This window comes from Muntiacus reevesi, chromosome 2 (assembly GCF_963930625.1).
Source record: "Muntiacus reevesi chromosome 2, mMunRee1.1, whole genome shotgun sequence".
NCBI lineage: Eukaryota > Metazoa > Chordata > Mammalia > Artiodactyla > Cervidae > Muntiacus > Muntiacus reevesi.
Window position 1 is genome coordinate 276,195,127 of NC_089250.1, and position 24,061 is coordinate 276,219,187.

Consider the following 24,061-nt stretch of genomic DNA (forward strand, 5'->3'; position numbering starts at 1 on the left):
GAGAGGCAAGGAGTTTCTCCTGAGTCTGCTGGGTCTAAATTGCCTTCAGCTCAAAACAATCCCCTTGTCAAAGTGGGACGTTTTGGGGAGTCATCCCCTTGCCCTCACTTCTCTTGAAGCATATTAAAGATCTTCTTTACGTTTGAAGAAACCAGAGCTCAGAGGCAGAGAACTTGTCTACTGTGTCCGTTTACCACCAGCTCCCCATCACTCCATTGCTTCATAGAACTGAACTCCCAGGGCCAAGAGTGAAGGGACATTCCTGATGGCTTCATGTCTTGTTTCCTCAGCAGACTGGAGCCTCCTCAGCTACGTCTAGGATGCTGCGTTGGTATGTTCACCAGTTTGGTCAGAAGCTGGCCCGTAGGCGGCCACTGGAGCCCCTGAAGGAGTCTGAGAGCCGCGGAGCTCCTCTGACCACCCTCGACCTGGTGATCTTGGGTGTGGGCAAGATAATGAGAGCTGCCATCTACATCCTAATTGGTAAAATGGTCAAGTACGTAACTGGACCAGCGATCGTCATCTGCTTCTTGGTGGCTGCCTTGTTTTCCCTGCTGTCAGGGTTCTGCCATGCCGAGTTATGGGCCCGGGTACCACGCTCCGGTTCTGCCTATCTCTACAGCTATGTCACCATGGGTCAGATGTACGCCTTCTTCACTGGCTGGAACCTCATCCTGTCCTTAGTCCTTGGTGAGATAATGGGATAAGGATGGTGTGCGGCTTGAGATTAGGTAACTAGAAGTGGGGATCGGGGTGTTTGCTCATTCATGAGTACTCTGTTATTGACCTTGCAGGGGGAGGTAAGTAATAGTGGCAAGAAAATCCCACACTTTCATTCTACTCAGCTCTCTCCTTCTTTCCTTAAACAATTGGACCAAGAATCCAGAAAGAAAGGGACCTGTAGGGAGTAGGTGAGGGGGAAGCATGGCCCACGGGCTCATCCCTTCACCATATTGAAGTCTTTGCTCCGTTGTTGCCTTCACGGGATATTCTCCTACATCTTGATTTAAAAATTCAACCCTCATCTTCCAGCCCTCCATTTCCAACTGCCCTGTTTTCTTTTCTTACATAACCTTGATTTCCTCTTCACATAGTAAATAGTTGAGTTAAATTGTGAATCATCTGGGTCTTCTCTCCCCATCCCATGGGAGGAAAAAAAACATTTTCAGATTAGGTGTTTTGTCTGTTTCCCAAAAATTCATCTCATGGCACCTATTAGGGGTTCAGTTAATGTCTGTTCTTTCTGCCACTGCAGGCACCGCCATTTTGGCCAGCGCCTGGAGCTACATCTTCGACAGCCTCATTGGGAACCACATCTCTCAGGCGTTACGAGGAACTTTCTCTCTGTACATGCCCCACTTCCTGGCCAAGTACCCAGACTTTCTGGCCTTGGCCCTGGTGCTGCTGTTCATGGGTAAGACCGGGCCCAGTGATTGGAGGGGAAGATCATGGGGTTGAGAGGTGGGAAAGGCCAGGGGGCTGGGGAGCAGAATGGAAGGGGATTAGAACTGAAAAGCAGCACCTGAGATACAAGAGACAGGAAGCCAAGACATCGCCTGATGTTTCCCACCCTTGGCGACACTGACATTTTGGGCTGGATCATTCTTGGTGTGGGGAGATGTCCTGTACATTTTAGGGTTTTTTTTAAATATCATTGTCAGGTGTTGAGTAGCACCCCTGGCCTTTATTCACTAGATACAGGTGATTCCCACCCTCCAGACTGTCTCCAGGCATTACCAACAGTCCCCTAGGGAATTATTTCCTAGTGTGAATTATTATAAAATCATCCCCTCATGAGAATTCTTTACTTAGATTGACATGTTTCTTCCTATTTACTGAGACCAAAGACGTGTTTTTAATTGAAAGGAAATTCATATAACATAAAGTTATCCATCTGTGGTTCTTTACCAACTTTACTAAAACATAATTGACAGGCAACGTTGATTAAGACGTGTACAGCGTCATGATTTGGTAGGCCTGCGTATCGTGAGATAATAGCCACAGTTAGATATGAACCACCTTAAAGTGTCCAAGTCAGGGGCAATTCAGGTTAGTACATTCACAACACTGAGTAACAATCGCCTCCATCTACTTCCAAATATTTTCATCACAACAAAAAAGAAACCTGGTATCCACTGAGCAGTCACTGTCCATCTCCCCCATCTCCATCCCCAGCTAGTCTGGCCACCCCTGGTCTGCCTTCTGTGTCTGTGGACTTAGTTACCTAGGATGTCTCATATCCCATCTTTTCCACAGGACTTCAGATGCTGGGAGCTCGTGACTCAGCCCTGTTTAACAAAGTGTTCACAGGCATCAACATTTTGGTTCAAAGCTTCATCATCCTCTCAGGTTTCATTAAGGGAGACCTGCACAATTGGCAGCTCACGGAACAGGACTACACCTTGAACACATCTGAATCCAGGGGCACCTCTAGGTTAGGAGGGTATCTTGGACCATTTTAATGCTCAGTGCAGGGGATGGTTTATGCAGAGCTGGGACTATGGTGGGGACTATGGAGATCTGAACCGACAGACTCAATTAATGGCATCTTGGAACCCAGGACTCATGATATTAACCAAGGAGCTCAGAGATGGCTGAACAACCTCCCCCATGTTCTTCCTCATTCCTTCTCTCACCATAGGTTGAGAGAGGGTTCTGGAGGGTTTGTGCCTTTTGGCTTTGACGGGGTTCTCCACGGGGCGGCTCTATGTTTCTACGCATTTGTTGGCTTTGACGCCATTGTCTCTAGAGGTAACCTGGGCCCTGTGTGTCCCCATCTGGGGTTTGGCCACAGACTGGACTGCCCTTGGGCATAGGTAGCCCTTGGAGGTTAAAGAGGAAAGCGGGTTTTGTGCTTTCACCCCAGTACGTTTCCCTGACTCAATACTTCCTCCCAATCTACAGGCGAAGAAGCCCTAAATCCTCAGCGGTCCATCCCCTTGAGCATCACGTTCTCCATCTTCATCTGCTTTTTGGTCTATTTCGGTGTCTCAGCATCCCTCACCCTCATCCTGCCCTACTACCAGATTCAGCCTGACAACCCCTTATCACAGACATTTCTGCACGGTGGGTGGATTTCTGCCAGATATGTCCTGAGTGTCGGCATCATTTGTGCTCTTACATACAGGTCAGTATGTTGGTTTTCTCCCCATCTCCTGTCAGACGCCAATCCCATCCCTTGGGATTGAGAAACCAAATAGAAAGGCACCTTACCCCATGTAGACCAGGGAGCAGATGCCCCCGTCTCTGCACATTCTCACACACGCTCCCACTTTCTCTTCCAGACTTCACAGTGCCATGTTCCCCATGACTCAGGTGATCTATGCGATGGCAGAGGATGGGCTCCTTTTCCGGGGACTTGCCCAGGTCCGTGCCCACACAGGCAACCCCATCATGGCCATCATGTCTTCTGGAAACCTCGCAGGTGAATAAACAGAACCCACCCCTGCCTTGATCGGCTTTTTTAACTTGGATACTTCCAGCGGTTTCTCGCTCCCCCCTTCCATCTTGATTGTGCCCTCATTCTAGGGGTCATGGCATTCCTCTTCGAGCTCAGTGATCTTGTGGACTTCTTGTCAGTTGTGACCCTGCTTGCTTACACTCTCGTGGCATTTTCAGTCCTTGTCCTCAGGTAAGACTCCACTACACCTTGACCAGGGGCCTTGGACTCATGGAGATGAATCACCTTCTGCCTTCATGCCGCTTTCTAAATGTCCTTCTAGGTTTAAGACAGGAAAGGGGTGGCATAGGCTATGTAATGTTGGCTGAGTAGGGGCTGCTGTTAATATTACCTTGCTGCTGTTGTTGCTCAATCACTAAGTCTTGACCAACTCTTTGCCACCCCATGGACTGCAGCATGCCAGCCTTCTCTGTCCTTCACTATCTCCTGGAGTTTGCTCAAATTCATGTGCATTGAGTCAGTGATGCCATCCAACCATCTCGTCCTCTGTCACCCACTTCTCCTCCTGCCCTCCATCTTTCCCAGCATCATGGTCTTTTCCATTGAGTCAGCTCTTCACATAGGGTGGCCAAAGTATTAGAGCTTCAGCTTCAGTATCAGTCCCTCCAATGAATATTCAGGGTTAATTTCCTTTAGGATGGACTGGTTGGACCTCCTTGCAGTCCAAGTGACTCTCAACAGTCTTCTCCAGCACCACAGTTCAAAAGCATCAGTTCTTCAGCGTTCAGCCTTCTTTATGGTCCACTTATCACATCCATATGAGACTACTGAAAAAACCATAGCTTTGACTATATGTACGTTTGTCAGCAAAATGATGTCTTTGCTTTTTAATATACTGTCTAGCTTTGTCATAGCTATTCTTCCAAGGAGCAAGTGTCTTTTCATTTCATGGCTGCAATCACTGGCCACATTGATTTTGGAGCCCAAGAAAATGAAATCTAACACTGTTTTTCCACATTTCCCCCATCTATTTGCCATGAAATGATGGGAGCAGATGCCATGATCTTAGTTTTTTTAATGTTGAGCTTTAAGACAACTTTTTCACTCTCCTCTTTCACTTTCATCAAGAGGCTCTTTATCTCCTCTTCACATTCTGCCATTAAAGTAGTATCATCTGCATATCTGAGGTTGTTGATATTTCTCTGGGCAGTCTTGATTCCAGCTTGTGATTCACCAAGCCCATCATTTCTCATGATGTACTCTGCATATAAGTTAAATAAGCAAGGTGACAATATAGAGCCTTGATGTACTCCTTTCCCAGTTTTGAACCAGTCCCTTATTAATATTGCCTTAACATCTCATATTCAGGTACCAGCCGCACCTGAAGGAGAAAACCGGGGAGGAAATTGAGATGGAGCCTGAAGCTGAAGGAAATCCTTTGGACTCTGTACCTGAAGCAGGAACCTCAAACATCCTGAAGAGTCTGTGGTTCCCTACCAGCACCATCCCCACACAGAAATCTGGCCAGATTGTCTGTGGATGTGCCTTCCTGCTCGGTGAGCAGTGGGGTTTCTCTTTGGTCATATTCTGATATTGATGGGATGAGTGGGAGTGTATATTTTGTCAGTTGAGGCATCTTGGAGATATTATGGCCCTTCCTGATGTGGGCAGCCTGGGGAGGGATGTGACCCAAGGTCCTGACGTCTTTGTCTTCTGAGTCCAACCTGTTCTCCTCCACCTTGACCCTTGCAGTTCTCCTGCTGACCATCCTGAGCCTGATCATGGCCCAGTGGCCCAGCCAGGTGTTCTCTGGAGACCCCGTGCTCACAACAGTGGCTGTGCTGCTGCTGCTGCTCATCACTGGGGTCACGGTCATCATCTGGAGGCAGCCCCAGGACCCCTCCCCTCTTTATTTTAAAGTAGGTGATCTTGGGAGTTCCTTGGTGGTCCAGTGGTTAGGACTCTGCGTTTTCACTGCCCTGGGTGCAGGCTCAATCCCTGGTCAGGGAACTAAGATCCCCACAAGCCACATGACATGCCCCCCCCAAAGTAGGTTATTATATGTCCCCAGACTGTCCACCTTGAGTGATGAAGTCTGCAGGCTTTGAGGTCTGAACACTCTATGCTGGACCAGGGAAGGAGGAGGGCTCACTAAAACAATGAACTCTTCCCTGGTCCACACTCAGTGCTTTATAAACCCACCCCCAGTAGACAGTGAGCGGTCAGCCTGAGTAGGACTGTCTTCCTACCCACTGGGGGCAAGTCTCCCTCTCAGACGTCTGGGCTGTGCTCAGGGATGAACTGACTCTGCCCACAGGCCCCTGCTCTGCCTGTCCTCCCCCTGGTGAGCATCCTCGTGAACATTTACTCTATGATGAGGATGACCACTGGGACCTGGGCCCTACTTGGCATCTGGATGGGGATTGGTAAGTGATTTTCTGGGACAAAGAGGCTTCTTGAGGGACTGAACCCAGTCCTCTTCCTACTGCCTCTGCCCTGAACTGTCAGACACCAGAACAGGAGGCCTACTGGGCACTTTTAAGTGGGGTGAGCACTTTCTTTCCCTTATCATTGTCTCACTTCCCTACTAGGATTTGTCATATATTTTGGATATGGGATCCGACACAGCTTGAAGGAGAACAACGAGCTACAGCCACCAGCCTCCACCTCCCAGACTTGAGAAAAACATCCTTGGTGCTGAGTCATCTTAACCACAGGAAACAGATGCTGTTGGAATCCCTCCCTGCACTAGAGGGTCTGCTGGTTCAAGGGGCGCTCTGAGCCTCAATGGAGCGTGAGGGTGAAATGCATTTAGAGCCATGTATTCATTGCCAGCAGACAAAATGACTTTTATGTTGTTTAAGTTTTAAGTAGACTTTTAGAACCATAACATACACACAGAAAAGTGTGTGCTTCCTAAGTGCAGCAAGAGGGATTTTCACAAAGTACAACAGTGTAACCAGCCACCAGAGAAAGGAATAAAATATTAACCTGGCACATGAGAAACAACTCCTTGTACCCATTTCCAGCAAGAACACAGAGATGGGCACATGAGAAGGAACACAGGTAACTGTGTCTTGTGTCAAGAGTTGCCCTCTAAATATTAAGTCATCAATAAGATGGAAAGGGCTGCTCTGGTGCCTCAGATGGTAAAGAATCTGCCTGCAGTTCCAGGGACCCGACTTCGATCCCTGGATCGGGAAGATGCCCTGGAGAAGGGCATGGCAACCCACTCCAGTATTCTTGCCTGGAGAATCCATGGACAGAGGAGCCTGGCGAGCTATGGTCCACGGGGTTGTAAAGAGTCGGACATGACCAAGCTACTAATACTAATTAACTAATAAGTTGAAAGTAAAAGGAAGGGAACAGATACATTGTACAGAGTGACACAAGAAAGATAGGGTAACTATATTAATATCAAAATAGATTTTGAGAAAAAGAATAATAAGAGATAAAGTGGAACATTTAATCAAGATAAAGCAAAATGATCATTTTATCTTCTCCCCAGTTTTATTGAGATTTAGTGTAACATGGTTTAAATGATCATTTTTCTTTACTTTTCTGTCATCACAGACCGTTACAGTCACACAATAGAGTTGATGACAAAAAGTTCTTTAATTGGGAAAAAGAAAAAAAAAAAAAAGAAAACTCCTGCATTGCCAGAGGTGGGGGAAGGGAGTAGGAAGTAATGGTTTGTAGATAAATGGTTACAGTTGGGTAGAACTAAAAGATATAAAGGGACTTTATATATAGATATACAGGACTTCCCTGTGGCTCAGATGGTAAAGCGTCTGCCCGCAATGCAGGAGACCCGGGTTTGAGCCCTGGGTTGGGAAGATCCCTTGGAGAAGAAAATGGCAACCCACTCCAGTACTTTTGCCTGGAAAATCCCATGGACGGAGAAGCCTGGTGGGCTACGGTCCATGGGGTCGCAAAGAGTCGGACACGACTGAGCGACTTGGCAGCAACAGCAGCAGAGCAGCTTTACTTAGGGGCTTCCCTGGAGGTCCAGTGGTTAAGACTCTGTGCTTCCACTGCCGGGGGCACAGGTTTGATCCCTGGTTGGGGAACTAAGACCCCACATGCTACACAATGTGGCCAAAATGAAATGAAGTTAAACTAGAAAGGTAAAAAGTTGTTGCTGCAGAACAGCATGCATGAAATCAACATTATAGACACTGAAGATGTCGGTAATGAAGATGTGAAAATGAACAGCAGGACTAGAGTGAAGGGGGTATGGCAGTCAGGAAACCATACAGCAAAACTATTAGATGAATTAAAAAGTAGGTGGAGGAGGATTAACAGAATTAGTTGCAAGTTGTACTGAAATTACAAGGCTCAGTTCAGTTGCTCAGTCATCTCCAACTCTTTGCAACCCTATGGACGCCAGGCTTTCCTGTCCATCACCAACTCCTGGAGTTTACTCAAGCTAATGTCCATCGAGTCAGTGATGCCATCCAACCATCTCCTCCTCTGTCATCCCCGTCTCCTCCTGCCTTCAATCTTTCCCAGCATCAGGGTCTTTTCAAATGAATCAGTTCTTCACATCAGGTGGCCAACGTATTGGAGTTTCAGCTTCAGCATCCCCAGTTGCTCAGGCAGGAAAGAATCTGCCTGCAATGCAGCAGACCTGGAGTTGGGAAAATCCCCTGGAGAAGGAAATGGCAACCCACTCCAGTATTCTTACCTGGAGAATTCCATGGACAGTCCAGTGCCGGGGTCCAGCCTCAGCAGGATCCAGGGGGTACCCTCAGGATGAACGGCATCGGCGAGAGAGAGAGAGACGTGAGACTAGGCTTGATAGGGCCAAGTCTGCGAGGGAGAGAGAGAGAAAGAGAGAGAGAGTGACCAGACGGGGGTGCAGAGAGTCTGGAAGAGTCTGGCAATGCTTTATTTTTTACCATAGCTTTTATACCCTAACTTAGTACATTTCTAAGGGGAAGATAGTTTAACATTACATCAGCTTGTCCTTCACGAAACCAGGGTGTTTTCTGCATACTTCTTTGTTTATGAGGGTCTTGTACATTATCTTCTGGCCTTGGGGCCTATCAACACTTTTGCAGGTCAGGTGATTGTAAACCTATTTTCTGTTTTTATGGTGACCTTAACTGAAAGGTAACAGGGTCATAGGGAAGTAGTACAGAGTAGAATTATATTCTTGTTAATACAAAAATTAATCTTTCTGCAAAAGTTGTCAGTTGCATTTATCTAAGAAGTTTACCCCATACAGACTCTGCGGCTTCAGTGAGGCAGCTTCTGCCTAGTACTCCTGGCTGACAATTAACAACCATCTCATTGTTACCACACTAGGGCTAAGTTCTTATTTCCCTAGATCTTTAACTATATTAGCAATGGTTTTTATAACACAACCTTAGCACATTAAAGGCAAAAATACAGCAAGCAAAACACAGCAAACAAATCACAACCCAATAACCACCTATAGAATAATTTTTCTTTTGTTTTCTAATAGGACCCCTTTACCCCTTAAAAGGGCTCTATATCTATTAGGGCTTTTATATAATCAGGTTCTTTATGCTATTTTATGATTAGGATATTATAAGCAATCATGCATATTAGTACCAAGGGCATAAAGGCATTTGGCTAACAAACTACCAGCAAAGGAGTTTAAATTAAAACACTCCTTTCACCCTAAATAATTTCATAAAATACCACCACCTGGGAAACTTATTGATTAAAATTCTAAATTGATTCTTATTTGGGAAGAGATTGGGGAAGCCCTTCCTGCCTGTGTCAGAGAAATTAGGGAGTAGTCCATTGAGGCAGGCATCAGAAAGACAGATATCATCTTTAAGGTGAGAGCCGGGGGCAGCTTTCCGAAATCCCTGATAACCTGATTCGCCTTGCCCGTCAGGTTTTCTCCCCTATGGCCCTTTTAGGGGTAGGGTCTCATGTGTTGGCTCCCGGCAGTCCAGAGGAGCCTGGTGGGCTACAGTTCATGGACTTGCAAAGAGTTGGACGAAATTACAGCATTAGGACATAATGAACGGAGACTGGAACTGTTAGGTGAAACTTAGGAGGAACAGACTGACATCACCTGATTATCATTCCTTCTTCACTGATGTGGGAAAACCAAATATCCTGGACCGTTAATACCCAGTGTGCTGTGAAAGGCAATGCAGAACACTGCCCATGAAAGAGACTTGCTAAAAGCTGAACCAGAATGTAATCAAGTTTCTAGATCAATGACAGCTCATGGCAGACATGAGGGACAGATTCAGATGTCAACTCAGAACACAGTCAGCCAAAACCAGAGTGTGGGGAAATGGTGCACTCTCTATAACAATTAAATAATATGACCCAAAGTGGGGATGATGCACTCTTTATAACAATTAAATAATATGACCCAAAGTGGAGAGTTAATACAGGCATACCCTGGAGATATTGCTGGTTTGATTCCAGACCACCACGATAAATAAAATATGGCAATAAAGGGAGTCACATACAAATTTTTTTGGTTTCACAGTGCACATAAAAGTACAAAGTACATAGAAGTACACTGCAGTCTATTCAGTGTAATATGACATTCTGTTAAACAATATACATCCCTTCATTTAAAAATACTTTATTGCTGGAAATTCCCTGGAAGTCCACTGGTTAGGACTCAGAGCTGTCACAGCCAGGGCCAGGTTCAATCATTGGTCAGGGAACTATGATCCCACAAGCTGAACAGCCCAAAACATACTTTATTGCTAAAAATGTTAACCATCATCTGACAACCCAGTGTTGCTGCAAAACTTCAATTTGCAAAAAATGGAGCATCTGAAAAGCAGAGATAAATGACATATGCCTGTAATGGTGTATTGTGTATACATATTAAAATATATGTGTAATTAATACACATAAAATCTGTACACCTATAAAATATTATGTATAAAAATATATATTCTAAAGTTCATCATTTATCTGAAATTTGCTATATGTAGGTGTCTTTTTTTTTTTCCCTTGGACAACGGCTTGAATTTTATTCTTGTCCCTATTTCAGCTCCAGCCAGCCAGATAGCATTCCTGAAAACAACAGAAATTTCAGGGACTTCCCTGGTGGTCCAGTGGTTAAGACTCCACACTCCCAGTGCAGGGGGCCCAGGTTTGATCCCGGTCAGAGAATCAGATCCCATCTGCAGCAACAAAGATTGCATGCTGAAACTAAAGAGCCCGTGTGCTGCAAGTAAGACCCAGGGCAGCCTATTAAGTTTAAAAATTAAAATTAAAAAAAAAAAAAAAAAAACACGTAAATTTAAGTTTTTATATATAGGCTGGATAAACAACATCCTATTTTATAACGCAGAGGACTGTATTCAATATGCTATGACAGGACTTCACTGGTGGCGCAGTGGTAAAGAATCTGCTTGCAAGGCAGGAGACATGGGTTCCATCCCTGGTGCGGGAAGATCCCACATGCTGCTGGGCAACTAGGCCCCGGGGCCACAACTACCGAGCCTGCGCACTAGAGCCCGGAGCCGACTGCTGAGTCCATGCGCCGCAAGGCTGAAGCCACGTGCCCGAGAGCCCGAGCTCCGCAACAAGAGAAGCCAAGGCAGGGAGAAGCCCATGCGCCACAACGGAGAGGAGACCCACTCCCTGCAACCAGAGAAAGCTTGTGCGGCAACCAAGGCTCGGCGCTGTCAAAAATAAATACCTACGATTTTAAAATATATATCCTATGACAAACCGTAGTGGGAAAGAACATTTTTAGGAGAATATTTTGCTATAGCAGAAATTAACACGTTGTAAATCAATTATACTTCCATGAAAAAAAAAGAAAAGAAATTACAAAATATAATAAAGTTATTCTTTCATGGTTCTGGAGGCCAGAAGTCCAAAACCAGTGTCACGGGGCTGAAACCAAGGTGTTGGCGGGACCACACACACACCCTCCCCCACCGGAAATTCTGGGAGAAAAAAACGGGTCCTTGCCTTTGCCAGCTGCTGGGAGCTACTGGCTAGGGGCCGCTTCCTCCTTCCTCGCGGCCAGCGGCGTGGCACCTTCCGTCTGTCCCGGTCCCGTTTTCTCAGCTGCCTGGTGTTTTCATTTGCTGACTCTCGCACCCCTTGGTGTCTGTACGTTCTCTCCGCATTCCAACCTCCTCTTCTTATGAGGACCTATTCATGGTGGGTTAGTACCACCGCCAAAATCACGAAATGTTGTAGGTGGGTGTCTCAAGGTAAGTTACGAAGGACATTTCAAAATGATTATTATTGGTCTGGATTGATTAGGAGTATAAAGGAGTTGCAAAAGCAGGAGACAAATCATGAACCTGTTATTCCCCCGGAATTCCTAAAATGGGTGGTTGCCACAGGTAGCCGGGGGTCAGTGAATGGCTGTGATTGGAGTGACAAGGTGAGAAGGCGTCTGGGGAGGTGGTTAAGCATCTGCTGTCTTCCCAGGAACAGTGATGCAAATGGAAAGGCAGTGATTTCTTACCTCTGTTTCTTCCCCAGTACCTCCAGGGGGTTCCCCATGGGTCACACCTCAGGGACCCGGAAAACTTTGAAAATCTCTAATTGTCCCTAAGGGACTGATTAATTCAGTTTCCTGCAAACTCGACTCAAGGGAACGCGTGTAGGGGCTAAAGCTGCCGGGAGAGCTGCCTTTTTCCCACCCGTGTCTGTTTTCTCCTCAAGAATGGAATATGGGGACTTCCCTGGTGGTCCAGAAGCTAAGACTCTGTGCCTCCCAATGCAGGAGGCCCGGGTTCAACCTCTGATCAGGGAACTAGATCCTACCTGCCACAGCGAAAGTTCTCCCATGCCATAACTAGGACCTGGCACAGCCAAAAAAAAAAAAAGAAGAAGAAGAATGGAATATGACCAGTCTTCATAATTTAATTTTCTATTCTCCCACTTGTTTTTCAGTAGAACGATGAGTCCAAAATAAACATATAAACAAAATCACTGACTTAGGGAATTGTTTATTTCTTCCTCTTGTGTGTCCAAGTTTCGGCTCTATAATAATCACCAGAGTGATAGTCTGTGGATAGCATTAAAATCCCCTAGAGTGGGTGTGTAAATTTTCAGCCTCCAAGCTACACCTCTTTTTTTTTCTAAAAATATCTCAATCAGGACTTACTTGGTGAAAAAAAATTAAGTGATCAGTCAGTGGTAGAACTCCCCTGGCAGTCCAGTGGTTAGAGCTCCACACTTAATGCGGAGGGCTCGGGTTCAACACTTGGTCAGGGAACTAAGATCCCACATGCCGTATGGCATGCCAAAAAACTAAAAACTTTTTTTAAAAACGACTTCCCTTGGTGATCCAGTGGTTAAGACCCTGGTCGGGGAAATTCCACTTGCCATGCAGTACAGCAAAATATGTATATGTATGTGAAAGTGTGTTAGTCACTCAGTCGTGTCCGACTCCTTGCAACCCCCTGAACTGCAGCCCATCAGGGTCTGCGTCCACGGAATTCTCGAGGCGAGAATACTGGAGTGGGTTGCCATTCTCTTCTCCAGGGCATCTTTCCCACCCAGGGATCGAACCTGGGTCTCCCGCATTGCAGGCAAATTCTTTACTGTCTGAGTAACCAGGGAGGCCCTGTACATATACATATAAAATCTCAATCAATCATCATTTGGGGGAATTTATTATTACCAATATATTACAGAGACTGAGGGCTGTCCGCTACCTATTCGCATCCTGAGAATGTTCTATCTTAGGTGGTATAGGACTACTCAGAATAAAGACTACATTTCCCAGCATCCTTTGCAGGTGGGTAGGGCCACTTGAACAGGTTCTAGCCAATCAGGTGTGGGCTGCTGTGTCTCGCCTGCTTCAAGTTCATCCCTTAAAAAGAAACTTCTTCCCTTGTTCCTATTTCTTGCACTTTGCTGATTGGAATATGGTCATAATTGGTGAGCCATCCTGAATCACACTTGCCCTCATTTTCATCTTCACCTTCCATTTAGAACTGACTCTATGATGTCTGGTAAGAAATCAAAAGTGCAAGCCTAAGGAAAAATATTCAAGACTTTGAAATGGACTGAAAGTATGACTGGGTGTCTTCAGTGAAAACAAGCACATCCATTTGGCTTATTTGATCCTTTGGGGTGTCTGGAACTTTCTAAATCTTTGAGCTATTTCCACCCTTTCTTTTTATTTATTTATTTACTGTTGGTTGTGTCGGGTCAGGTCTTACTTGCTCAGTGGCACTGGGATCTTAGTTCCCTGACCAGGGATCAAACCTGCTCCCCCTGCATTGGAAGGCTTGTTCTTCACTGCTGGACCACCAAGGAAGTCCCACACTTTATCTATCCATCTACGAAGGACATTTCCGATGCTTCCATGTCTTTACGGTCACTCATACTTGAGCCCCATATTTTACATGCGTTCGGTGACAACATGCCTCCCAATTTTAGAAATGCTGAAGTTGAAAAAATTTATGCAAGCAGAAAAACTTCCCATCCAGTTAGTGTTAGGAAAAATTTAACAATTCACAGTCAGTACTTAAGGCTCAATCAGTGCTAGCCCTCCTGATAACTCTGTGATGTTTCACACCTGAAGGTACTCAAGAGACTTGATGAAACACGAGGGAAGTTCGGAGTCAGCTTTTACATAAGAGCAGATAGAGGCTTTAGTTACCTAGTGAATAGAACCTGCAAATCAGAAAGAATTTTACCTAACTGCCCAACAGTCGATTAGGGCAAGAGAAATTTATTTAATTTGGAGCTTTCTCGGATGGGGGTAATCAAATTTTTAATTATTTTCCAAGAGGACTATGAAGAGTGCTGGTTTTAATTTTTTTTTTTTAATATTATTTTATTAGTTGGAGGCCAATCACTTCACAACATTTCAGTGGGTTTTAATTTTATACGCGGACGTCTGACCTCTGTCTCAGGGCGCCGAGCCAGGACAGGCCCGAGGCTGCAGAGGACTTCTGTCACCACGAGAGGGCGCTCCAACACAACAGGACACAGCCAGGCTTGCACCATGAGGAAGGGAAATTAACCAGGTGTTTCCTGTAATTTTTTTAAGTATAGTTTATTTATAGGGCTTTCTTGGCGACCTTTTTTTGAGTTTTATAGAGGGACCTGTGACCTCTGCCTCAGGGCGCCAAGCTAGGCCAGGCCTGAGACTGCAGGGAACTCCTGGCGCCACCAGAGGGCGCGCCAACACGACAGACTTTAACAAAGCCAGCCTTGACCCGAGAGGAGGGGGAGCTAACCACTGTTCCCAATATACTTCCTTTTTAAACTGAAACGTAGTTAATACACAGCACTGTGGTATTTTAGGTGTCAGCGGGTTAATTCACATTTACGTGTTTACCTATATGCATTCTTTCATATTTTATTTTTTTAATTATAGGATTATTAAAAGACATTAAATACAGGCCACTGTGCTATACAGTAAATTCTTCATCTCTATTTTACGTACCGTGGTGTGTATCTGCTAATCCCAAATTCCTAATTCGTCCCTCCCTCCCTTTCCACCTTTGGTAACCATATGTTGTTTTCTGTGTTTGTGACTCTGTTTTGTAGAGAGATTTGCATTATTTTTTAGATCACACATATATGTGATATCAGTGTCACATTTGTCTTTCCATTTCTGCCTTACTTCGCTTACTAAGAAAATCTCTAGGTCCATCCATGTTGCTGAAAATGGCAATATTTTGTTCTTTCTGGTGGCTGAGGACTATTGCACTGGACATATATACCACACTTATCTGTTCATCTATGAAGGACCTTTCAGTTGCTTCCATGTCTTTATGGCGACTCCTTCTTGAACCCCAATAGTAAGATGCCTTCTGTGGCAACATGCAACCCAATTTTGGAAATGCTAAAGTTGAAAAAGAATGAGCATGTAGACAAACTGCCTATCCAGCTAGTTTTAGGAGAAATTCTACTGTTCAAAGTGAGTACTTAAGACCCTTGTGACCCGTGCTAGCCCTCCTGATAAACCTCTAACGCCCCACACCTGAAAGTACTCAAGAGCTCTGATGAAACACGAGGGAACCTAAGCGTCAGCTTTTGCAAGTGAGCAGATGGATGCTTAACTTACCTAGTTAAAGTACCTGAAGATCAGAAAGAATTGTATTTTCATTGCCCAGTTCTCAATTAAGCAAGGGAATTTTTTTTTTCAATTTGGAGCTTCCATAGACGGTGCTAATCAAATTTTCAATTATTTTCCACGGGGACTATGAAGAGTGCCCTGTTTTAATTTTATCCCGGGACCTCTGACCTCTGTCTCAGGGCACCGAGCCAGGACAGGCCCGAGACTGCAGAGGGCTTCTGTCACCACGAGAGGGCGCTCCAACACAACAGGAGCGGACACAGCCAGGCTTCACCATGAGGAAGGGACATTAACCAGGGGTTTCCTGTAATTTTTTTTAATTGAAGTATAGTTGGTTTATAGGACTTCCCTGGTGGCTCAGCTGGTAAAGAATCCGCCTGCAATGTGGGAGACCTGGGTTTGATCCCTGGGTTGGGAAGATCCCCTGGAGAAGGGAAAGCCTTCCCATTCCAGTTTTCTGTCCAGTCCATGGGGTTACAAAGAGTCGGACACGACTGAGCGAATGAGTTGATTTACAACATTATGTTAGTTTCTGGTATTCAGCAAAGTGATTCAAATATAAATATATCTATTCCTTTTTTTTCTGTTCTTTTTTCATTATAGGTTACTGTTATGCTATATAGTAAATCCCTATTTATTTATTTTATATATGACTGTATCTGTTAATCCCAAACAATGAACTTCTCCCTTCACCGTTTCTTTCTTTGGTAACCATATGTTGTTTTCTGTGTTTGTGACTGTTTTGTAGAGAGATTTGCATTATTTTTTAGATCACACATATATGAGATACCAATATCATATTTCTCTTTCCGTTTCTGCCTTACTTCGCTCACTATGAGCAAAAATCTCGAGGTCCAACCAGGTTGTTGCAAATGACAATATTTCTTTCTTTTTAGTGGCTGAGGAATATTCCACTGGACATATATACCACACTTTTCTATTCACCTAAGAAGGACATTTAAGTTGCTTCCATGTGTTTATGGCGACTCCTTCTTGAACACCAATAGTAAGATGCCTTCTGTGACAACATGTAACCCAATTTTGGAAATGCTAAAGTTGAAAAAGAATGAGCATGTAGACAAACTGCCCATCCAGCTAGTTTTAGGAGAAATTCTACTGTTCGAAGTGAGTACTTAAGACCCTTGTGACCCGTGCTAGTCCTCCTGATAGCCCTCTAATGCCCCACACCTGAAAGTACTCAAGAGCTCTGATGAAACACGAGGGACTCTAAGCATCAGCTTTTGCATGTGAGCAGTGGAGGGTTAAGTTACCTAGATAACTGACAATCGGAAAAAAATTGTATCATCATTGCCCAGCAGGTGATTGAGACAAGAGAAATTTTTTTCAATTTAGACCTTCCATGGATGGTGGTAATTATATTTTGAATGATTTTCCAAGGGGACTATGAAGAGTGCCTCTATAAAATCTTAATTTTATAGAGGGACCTCAGTCTCCGGGCGCCAAGCCAGTACTCATGTAAAACGGCAGAGGATGCGTTTGACCACCAGAGGGCGCTCCGGCACCGCAGGGGCGAGGAAAGCCAGTCCTGCAGCAGAAGTGAAACCGATCAAGTGTTGCGTGTAATCTTTTCAAAGACTCACCCCTGAGTCAAGTTGAGTGAGAGCAAATAGTAACAATCTCAACCGACAGTGGCTATTCCCCGCCAGGCAGCAGAGTAGAAAAGTTCGGATATCTTAGTAACACACTGAGAAATACAAGTGTAAGGATTGCGTTGTTCTCTTAGCTAAAGGAAAAAAGAAAAACCCTCTGAGTTGTGAAAACCCAGCCATTACCAGCTAGAGGGTAAAGCAAGGTCACAAGGCCGCGTGTCGGTTTGGCAATTAAGGTGGTCACGTGTTTAAGATCGTCCGCAGGAGTTCCACAATGCCTATTCAGCCAGCTTTTTGTGTAGCGTTTTCAATGCTGGTGAATAAAATGTGTAAATTAAAGGCAAGGCAAGCAAAGAGCGTCTTAGTTTGGAAGTGGGGGGTGGGCAACACCAGCTAAAAAGGGTCCATTCTTCTTTTAGTAGTTCTTGGCCGTATCAGACAGTGCGACGTGCTACCTGGAGATCGCCCACCCAGATGTGTGAGCCTGGGGCGGTTTTCTCAGACAGTCCCAGTGGGAGGCAATTGGGAAGAAAATCAGAGCTTTTCATCCGCCAAGCTGACCACAGGGTCCTCTTCTAGTCCAGCTCGCCGAGTGATTGCCTGCGCCTGAAAGAAGGCCTTGGAAACTGAAGGTGGGCGCAGAAGGTTTGCAAGCTAACGTGCTGAGTCACGTGGAACTGAATTCCTTTCACCAGTAGGCTCTTCGGCGTGTGGTTCAGTCGCTCGGTTGTGTCCAACTCTTCGCGACCCCCTGGACCGCAGCACCAGGCTTCCCTGTCCATCACCGTTTCCCGGAGCTTGCTCAAACTCATGTCCATCGAGTCGGTGATGCCATCCAACCATCTCATCCTCTGCGGTCCCCTTCTCCTCCTGCCCTCAGTCTTACCCAGCATTAGGGTCTTTTCCAGTGAGTCGGCGCTTCGCATCAGGTGGCCAAAGGATTGGAGCTCTATGGTACTTGGAACAATCTCAAGGCAGGTGAGCAAGATCTCATTAGATTTTCACAAAATGGAAAATGTGTTTTTCTCTGGTAAATAGCAATGAAGATAGTGGGCATTCTTGTCTCCTCCTTGATTTAAATTTAGACTCTAGTGTTGTTTGTGTTACAGCCTCTGACATTTGCTCATTGAGATCCTGAATTGGGGGTTATCTATCAGTATTTTAAAGAACTATCACTTCCTATTTGGTTATGTGTTAAATTGAATGAATATTAAATTGTGTCAAGCGTATCTGGGAAAGATCTTTTTTTTTTTCCTTAGCTGTGTTAAGATGATAAATTTCATTCATGATTTCCTAATTTTGGCCATCTTTGCATTCCTAGGATAAACCCCACTTGATCAAGATCTTTTTTTTTTTTTTTTTTTAATTTTTGGCTCCTCTGCATGACATGTGAGATCTTAGTTCCTCAGCCAAGGATCAAACCTGCAGGTTTTTGGCCACTCCATGAGGCCTATGAAGTTTTTTTAATATACTGATACATATCATACAATTTTTAAGCACTCCCTCCTGAAACACAGTACTGTGGTCAAAAATGTTATGCTAATCTGATTTCCTTTCCCTTCTAAATTAACTCAATCTGTTGCTCAGATGTGCAAATATTTTCCCCTAAAAACACAAATGAGTGGTTTTCCTAGATTATGTATTACTGACGAGTCTTCTTGGCCAATTTCCTACTTACATACTTGGCCCTTCAATTTCAAATTCTTCCTTTCAGGAAAGTTTATTAGATGATGGTTTTTATTACTTGTTTTGTTCCATGGCTTGGGTTTTCTCCCTCAGCTATTTCTATTGTGGTATTTTGGGTCTTCTCTGTGTCTCACTCATTTCTGTAACTTTTCATCTCCATTCAAACCAGATTTTTTTTTCTTCTTTCCATCATCAATTTCACTTGCTCTGTTTTCTGTGAGTGTGTTCATTCCCTGTTTCCTACAGTTTAGCTGGTATTTTATAAATGCCTCTTTTTTTTAAGTTTCTAATCCTTTTTTGACCCTTGTCAGCTCCTCTTTACATGTCATCTTTTCCCTCACTCATCTCCTTTCTGAGATTTCCTAACTTTAGATAGATGTTGGTTTGTTTGGTTTTCTTTTTTTTTTTTTTTTTCCTTTTTTTTTTTGGCTGTATGCAGCCTGTGGGATCTTAGTTCCCCGACCAGGGATTGAACCTGTGTCCCCTGCATTGGAATTGCAGAGCCCTAGCCCCTGGACCACCAGAGAAGTCCCTGTTTGTTGTTTGTTCATAACTGCTTTTGTTTTATTACTGTGATTTAGAATAAGAAATAAATGTTTGGTTGAGCCCATCTGGTTATATTCTAGGGTTCCCTGGGATTCACTTAGTTTTACCAAGAATATTGTCTGTAGGTATTTTTGTTTGCTGTATTTGCTGGGTGGGCTCTTTTGTGGGGAGAGCGGGGGTGTTTGGTTTGTGTTCGGTTTTAAATAAAGGAATTAGGTATATTCTAAAACAAGTCATCCTTTTAAACTTTTTTTTAATTTTTAAAATTATCGAAATATGGTTGATTTATAATGTTGTATGAATTTTGGCTGTACGGCAAAGTGATTGAGTTGTACATTCCTTTTCATATTATTGTCCATCATGGTTTATCACGGGATATCGAATGTGGTCCCCTGTGCTATACGTAGGACCTCATTGTTTATCCATTCTGTACATAATAGCTGACATTTACTCACCCCAAACTCCCATCCGTCCCACCCCTTGGCAACCACCAAGCCTGTCCTCTATGTCTGTGAGTCTGTTTGCATTTCATAGATACGTTCATTTGTGTCACATTTTAGATTCCACATACATGTGATATCATATAATATTTGTCTTTGTCTGACTTACTTCACTGGGTATAATAATCTCTAAGGGGACTTCCCTGGTGAGACACTCACTGTCAATGCAGGGGGACCAGGTTCAATCCCTGGTCAGGGAAGTCGATCCCACATGCCACAGCTGAGACCTGGAGCAGCTATGACAATATAAAACACACATATATTTTTAAAATAATAGCCTCTAGGTCCATCCATGTTGTGGCAAGTGTCATTTTTAAAAAGTCACTCTTAACCTCTCTCTAAATGTGTTCATTATTCCTTGAAAATGTATTCATGATTTCCATTCATTCATTCAATTGTTTTTTCATCAAATACCCATGCACCTACCACATGCACAGGCATTCATATAGCTATGCATGATTTCATCGACAAGCATTCATATGGATACGTATGATTTGATCGACAAGTCTGCATCAGATGCTATCAAGACCGAGCAAGGCGCTGGGAACATACAGCAGATGCTGCCTTACATTGCAGAGCAAAACAGTTACTCATGTTTTCTCATCAAATCAAAGGCCCGGGAAGAGGAGTGTAAACAGTTGGCACGTGGTTCCGCTCTTTCTAGAGCTTTTCTCACAGTGCATTTTGAACATCTGGGTGTTGAGTCAGCCAGTTATATCAGATTATATGGCTCCCTCCAAAGTCCGTCCCATTTGTATCCACCCCCATCTTCCGTTGCAAGATCTGGAACAAGAAAATCTACTGAACCAGGAAACTGTTTAATTAATCCACTGTTAACCGGGGGGAATAAGGCTTTGCGTTTTGCTCTGAACAGGGTTTCTCAGCTTCCCAGGTGGCTCAGTGGTGAAGAATCCACCTGCCAATGCAAGAGACGTGGGTTCGATCCCTGGATCGGGAAGATCCCCTGGAGGAGGAAATACCAACACACTCCAGTATTCTGGCCTGGAGAATCCCATGGACGGAGAACCCTGGTGGGCTACAGTCCATGGGGTCGCAAAGAGTCAGACACAACTTAAAACACCACCAACAACAACAAAATCTCCTTACGCTGCCTCACCTGTTCCCTCCCACGGAATCCACAGTAAGGACTCTTCCCCCTCATCTTGTCCTCACTCCTCTCTGCCTCCTGGCCAAGCTGGTACTGCCCCGGGGGATGGTGGGCTCCCTCCCCTTGGGATCTGGGAATATAACCCTGCTGTTTTCACTGCTGGCATTTCTGACACCAAACATGTGTTGTTTTTCCCCCACACCAACAACCAGTTCTCCAATCCTCCAGACCCCTAATGAGTGCCCCCAGCCAGCCAACATCTTACCATCATTAACATACAGAAAGGCATTCTCAGGACTCTGGAGACTCCAGGGTTTTCTGAGCTGACTTGGATGAAGACCAAATATTGAGACAAATGATGCTCTTCTCACTCCCATCACTCAGGAAACGACAAGGGTTTCAGAAACTCTGTCAGGAACTGGGGACACAGACACTTATTTCTTACTGTATAAGAAACATACTATAATAATAAACTAGGTTTTCAATGGCAGCGGTCCCCTGGTCTGGTGGCTTCACCATACCTGGATAATAAAGGCCTATATTTTAAAACAAGGAGGTGGGACTTCCCTGGTGGAGCAGTGGCTAGGAATCCACTTGCCAATGCAGGGGACGCAGGTCCGCTTCCTGGCCTGGGAAGATCCCACATGCCGCAGAGGAACTAAGCCCGTGCAGCTCAACACCTGAGCCCACATGCCTAGAGCCCATGCTCCCCAACAAGAGAAGCACCGCCATGCGAAGCCCACAAATCGCAGTGAAGAGTAGCCCCACTTGCTGCAGCTACAGAAAGCCCATGCAAAGCAGCGAAGACTCAGCACAGCCAAAAATAAATTAATTGAAGGAAGTTGCTAAGAGAGTAGATATTAAAAAAAAAAAAAAAGGGAACAAAATTATCCTCAGTTGAAAAACCATTGTTCTAAATGTACCTGCCAAAGTCATTTACTTATTTTAAACACAGAATAACTTTGCAAGGAAGAATGACTTTATATATGTTCCAAATTCTAAGGCAATCTATGCACTCTTCCATCCTGGTACCTTTAGAGTCATCTATTTTGTGCACAAGATAACTTGGCAGGGAGGTGTGACTTTATATTTGTTCCAAATTCTAGGATAATCTATGCAGTCTTCTATACCAGTTAAGACACAACTACATCATTAGGGTCACATAACAGTCGGTGGTTCATTATCACAAAAGCTTGTTTAGCAAACTTACCTCCGTTTCAAAAACATGGTTCGCAGCTTTATATCAGCAGAATTTTTCACCACAAACATACGAACATAGCCTCCTGTTACCAACAGTCATCATTTCATGTTTACAATCCTCATAACTATTTAAAAAAAAATTGAAGATGTTGTAAAAGTGTTATCTTTTGTGATGGCAGTTTATGGAGGAAATGTGTTTGGACTCTAATTTTAAGACACTGAGTGTGTAAATATTTGCTAACTTTTTTTCTTTGCTGTCTATGCAAGTGACTATCCCAGTGCTCATGTGGGTCAGCCATTTCTGTACTTAGAGATTGTCTGCTAAATGGGGAAAGAATCTGAAAAAGAATGGATGTATTACTCTGGATAATGTTCATCTGGAGAAATGAACATTTGAACCAGTAGCCTGAGAAAAGCAAATTGCCCTCTGTGGGGTGGGCCTCATCCAATCAGGTGAGGACCTGACTAGACCAAGGCTAAGTAAGGAAGAATTCCTTCTGCCTGACTGCCTTTGAGCCAGGACACTGGTGTTTCTTTCCCTGTCCTTGGACTCAGATTAAAATATTGGCTCTTCCTGGGTCTTGAGCCTGCCAGCCTTTGAACAGCCTCTGGGGGCTTCCCTGGGGGCTCAGATGATAAAGAATCTGCCTGCAGTGCCAGAGACCCAGGTTCAATCCCTGGGTTGGGAAGATCCCCTGGAGAAGGGAGCAGCTACTCACTCCAGTATTCTTGCCTGGGAAGTCCCATAGACAGAGGAGCCTGGCCAGATACGGTCCATGGGGTCACAAAGAGTCTGACACGACTGCGTGACTAACACTTTGACTTCACAGCATCAGTCCTCAAAGGCGTCCAGCTTGCTGAAGGCAGGTCTAGGGACTCATCAGTCCCCATAACCGCATAAGTCAATTCCTTACAATAAAATCACTCTACAGATGTAGATATACACACAATAACCATGCTTCTGGGGCTTCCCTAGTGGTTCAGCAGTAAAGAATCTGCCTGCAATGCAGGAGAGGTGGATTTGATCCCTGGATTGGGAAGATCCCTGGAGAAGAAAATGGCAATCCACTCCAGTATTCTTGCCTGGGAAATCCCAAGGATAGAGGAGCCTGGAGGGCTACAGTCCATGGGGTCGCAACAGAGCGGACACGACTGAGCAACTAAACAGCAAACCATGTTATGGTCATCCTATGAGCTATGTCCACCAGATGAGCAACCTTGTAAGCCTGAGAGCACAAACTCCCAAATGAGTTCGTCTGCTCCCAGAACACCTCTAGCCCAGACACCCTGGCTGTGTTCACTGGCTCCCCAGGGGATCCACAGATGAGCCCTTGTTCCTTTTAAAGTGTGGGTCTGCATGCCTCCATAACAACAGTTTAACAACCCTAAGAGCAGTTCCTTTCTTCTAACCTTTTTCCTATGTTCCAGGCGTTCTTCCAAACCTTTCAGAGGCTGAGTTCTGACCTCTGAACGGGAACTATGACTCTATCACTCCCAGTCTGGAATGTAGAGTGTCTGAGTCCACACCCACGGAGAAAACCTCTCCAAGATCGTAGCGATCCATTTCTCAAGGGCATATTGACCAGGCCCAGGAGTTTACGGTAGTATAAATGAGTAAGTCAACCTGTTCTGTTTCATGGACGCTGATGAGAGATAAGAGGCTCCTGGGTCGGAGACAAAAAGATGAATCGCTCACATCACGGCAGGCACACCATGTTCACGTCCGTTCTTCTTGCCCCCAAATCCCACCTGGGCGACACAGAGGGGCCCACCTGGATTCCGCACACGCAGTCGCCTGTGTCATGGCTGAAGGACAGTGAGCTCGCGGGACTCCACCTCTCTTCAACCCACACTGCTCTTTGTTTGAGAAGGAGACGTTCCCTCATCCTCTGAGGCTGCTTGAGGCAAATGTCAGTCTAAGAAATGGCCAGGTGAAGAGAGGCAAGTCCTTGGACTCCTGACACACCCAAAGAGGACACGCAGGGATGT

General features: G+C 44.8%; 1 protein-coding gene across 1 annotated transcript; it reads left to right on the forward strand.

The window, feature by feature from the left end:
- Positions 1-320: 320 nt before the first annotated feature.
- On the forward strand, positions 321-6,080 carry LOC136158931 (cationic amino acid transporter 3-like). Its single transcript, XM_065920777.1, has 11 exons — positions 321-690; positions 1,256-1,414; positions 2,257-2,443; positions 2,648-2,751; positions 2,905-3,127; positions 3,285-3,424; positions 3,529-3,631; positions 4,769-4,956; positions 5,153-5,319; positions 5,718-5,826; positions 5,992-6,080. Exons 1-11 carry the CDS (start codon positions 321-323, stop codon positions 6,078-6,080), a joined length of 1,839 nt encoding a protein of 612 aa, XP_065776849.1.
- Positions 6,081-24,061: the final 17,981 nt, after the last annotated feature.

Excerpts from the sequence above, each read along its gene's own strand:
- LOC136158931 (XM_065920777.1), top strand. The coding sequence starts at position 321 with ATGCTGCGTTGGTATGTTCACCAGTTTGGTCAGAAGCTGGCCCGTAGG. Across the intron at positions 2,752-2,904 it reads TGACGCCATTGTCTCTAGAG|GCGAAGAAGCCCTAAATCCT; the intron begins GTAACCTGGGCC and ends CCCAATCTACAG. Across the intron at positions 3,632-4,768 it reads TTTTCAGTCCTTGTCCTCAG|GTACCAGCCGCACCTGAAGG; the intron begins GTAAGACTCCAC and ends TCTCATATTCAG.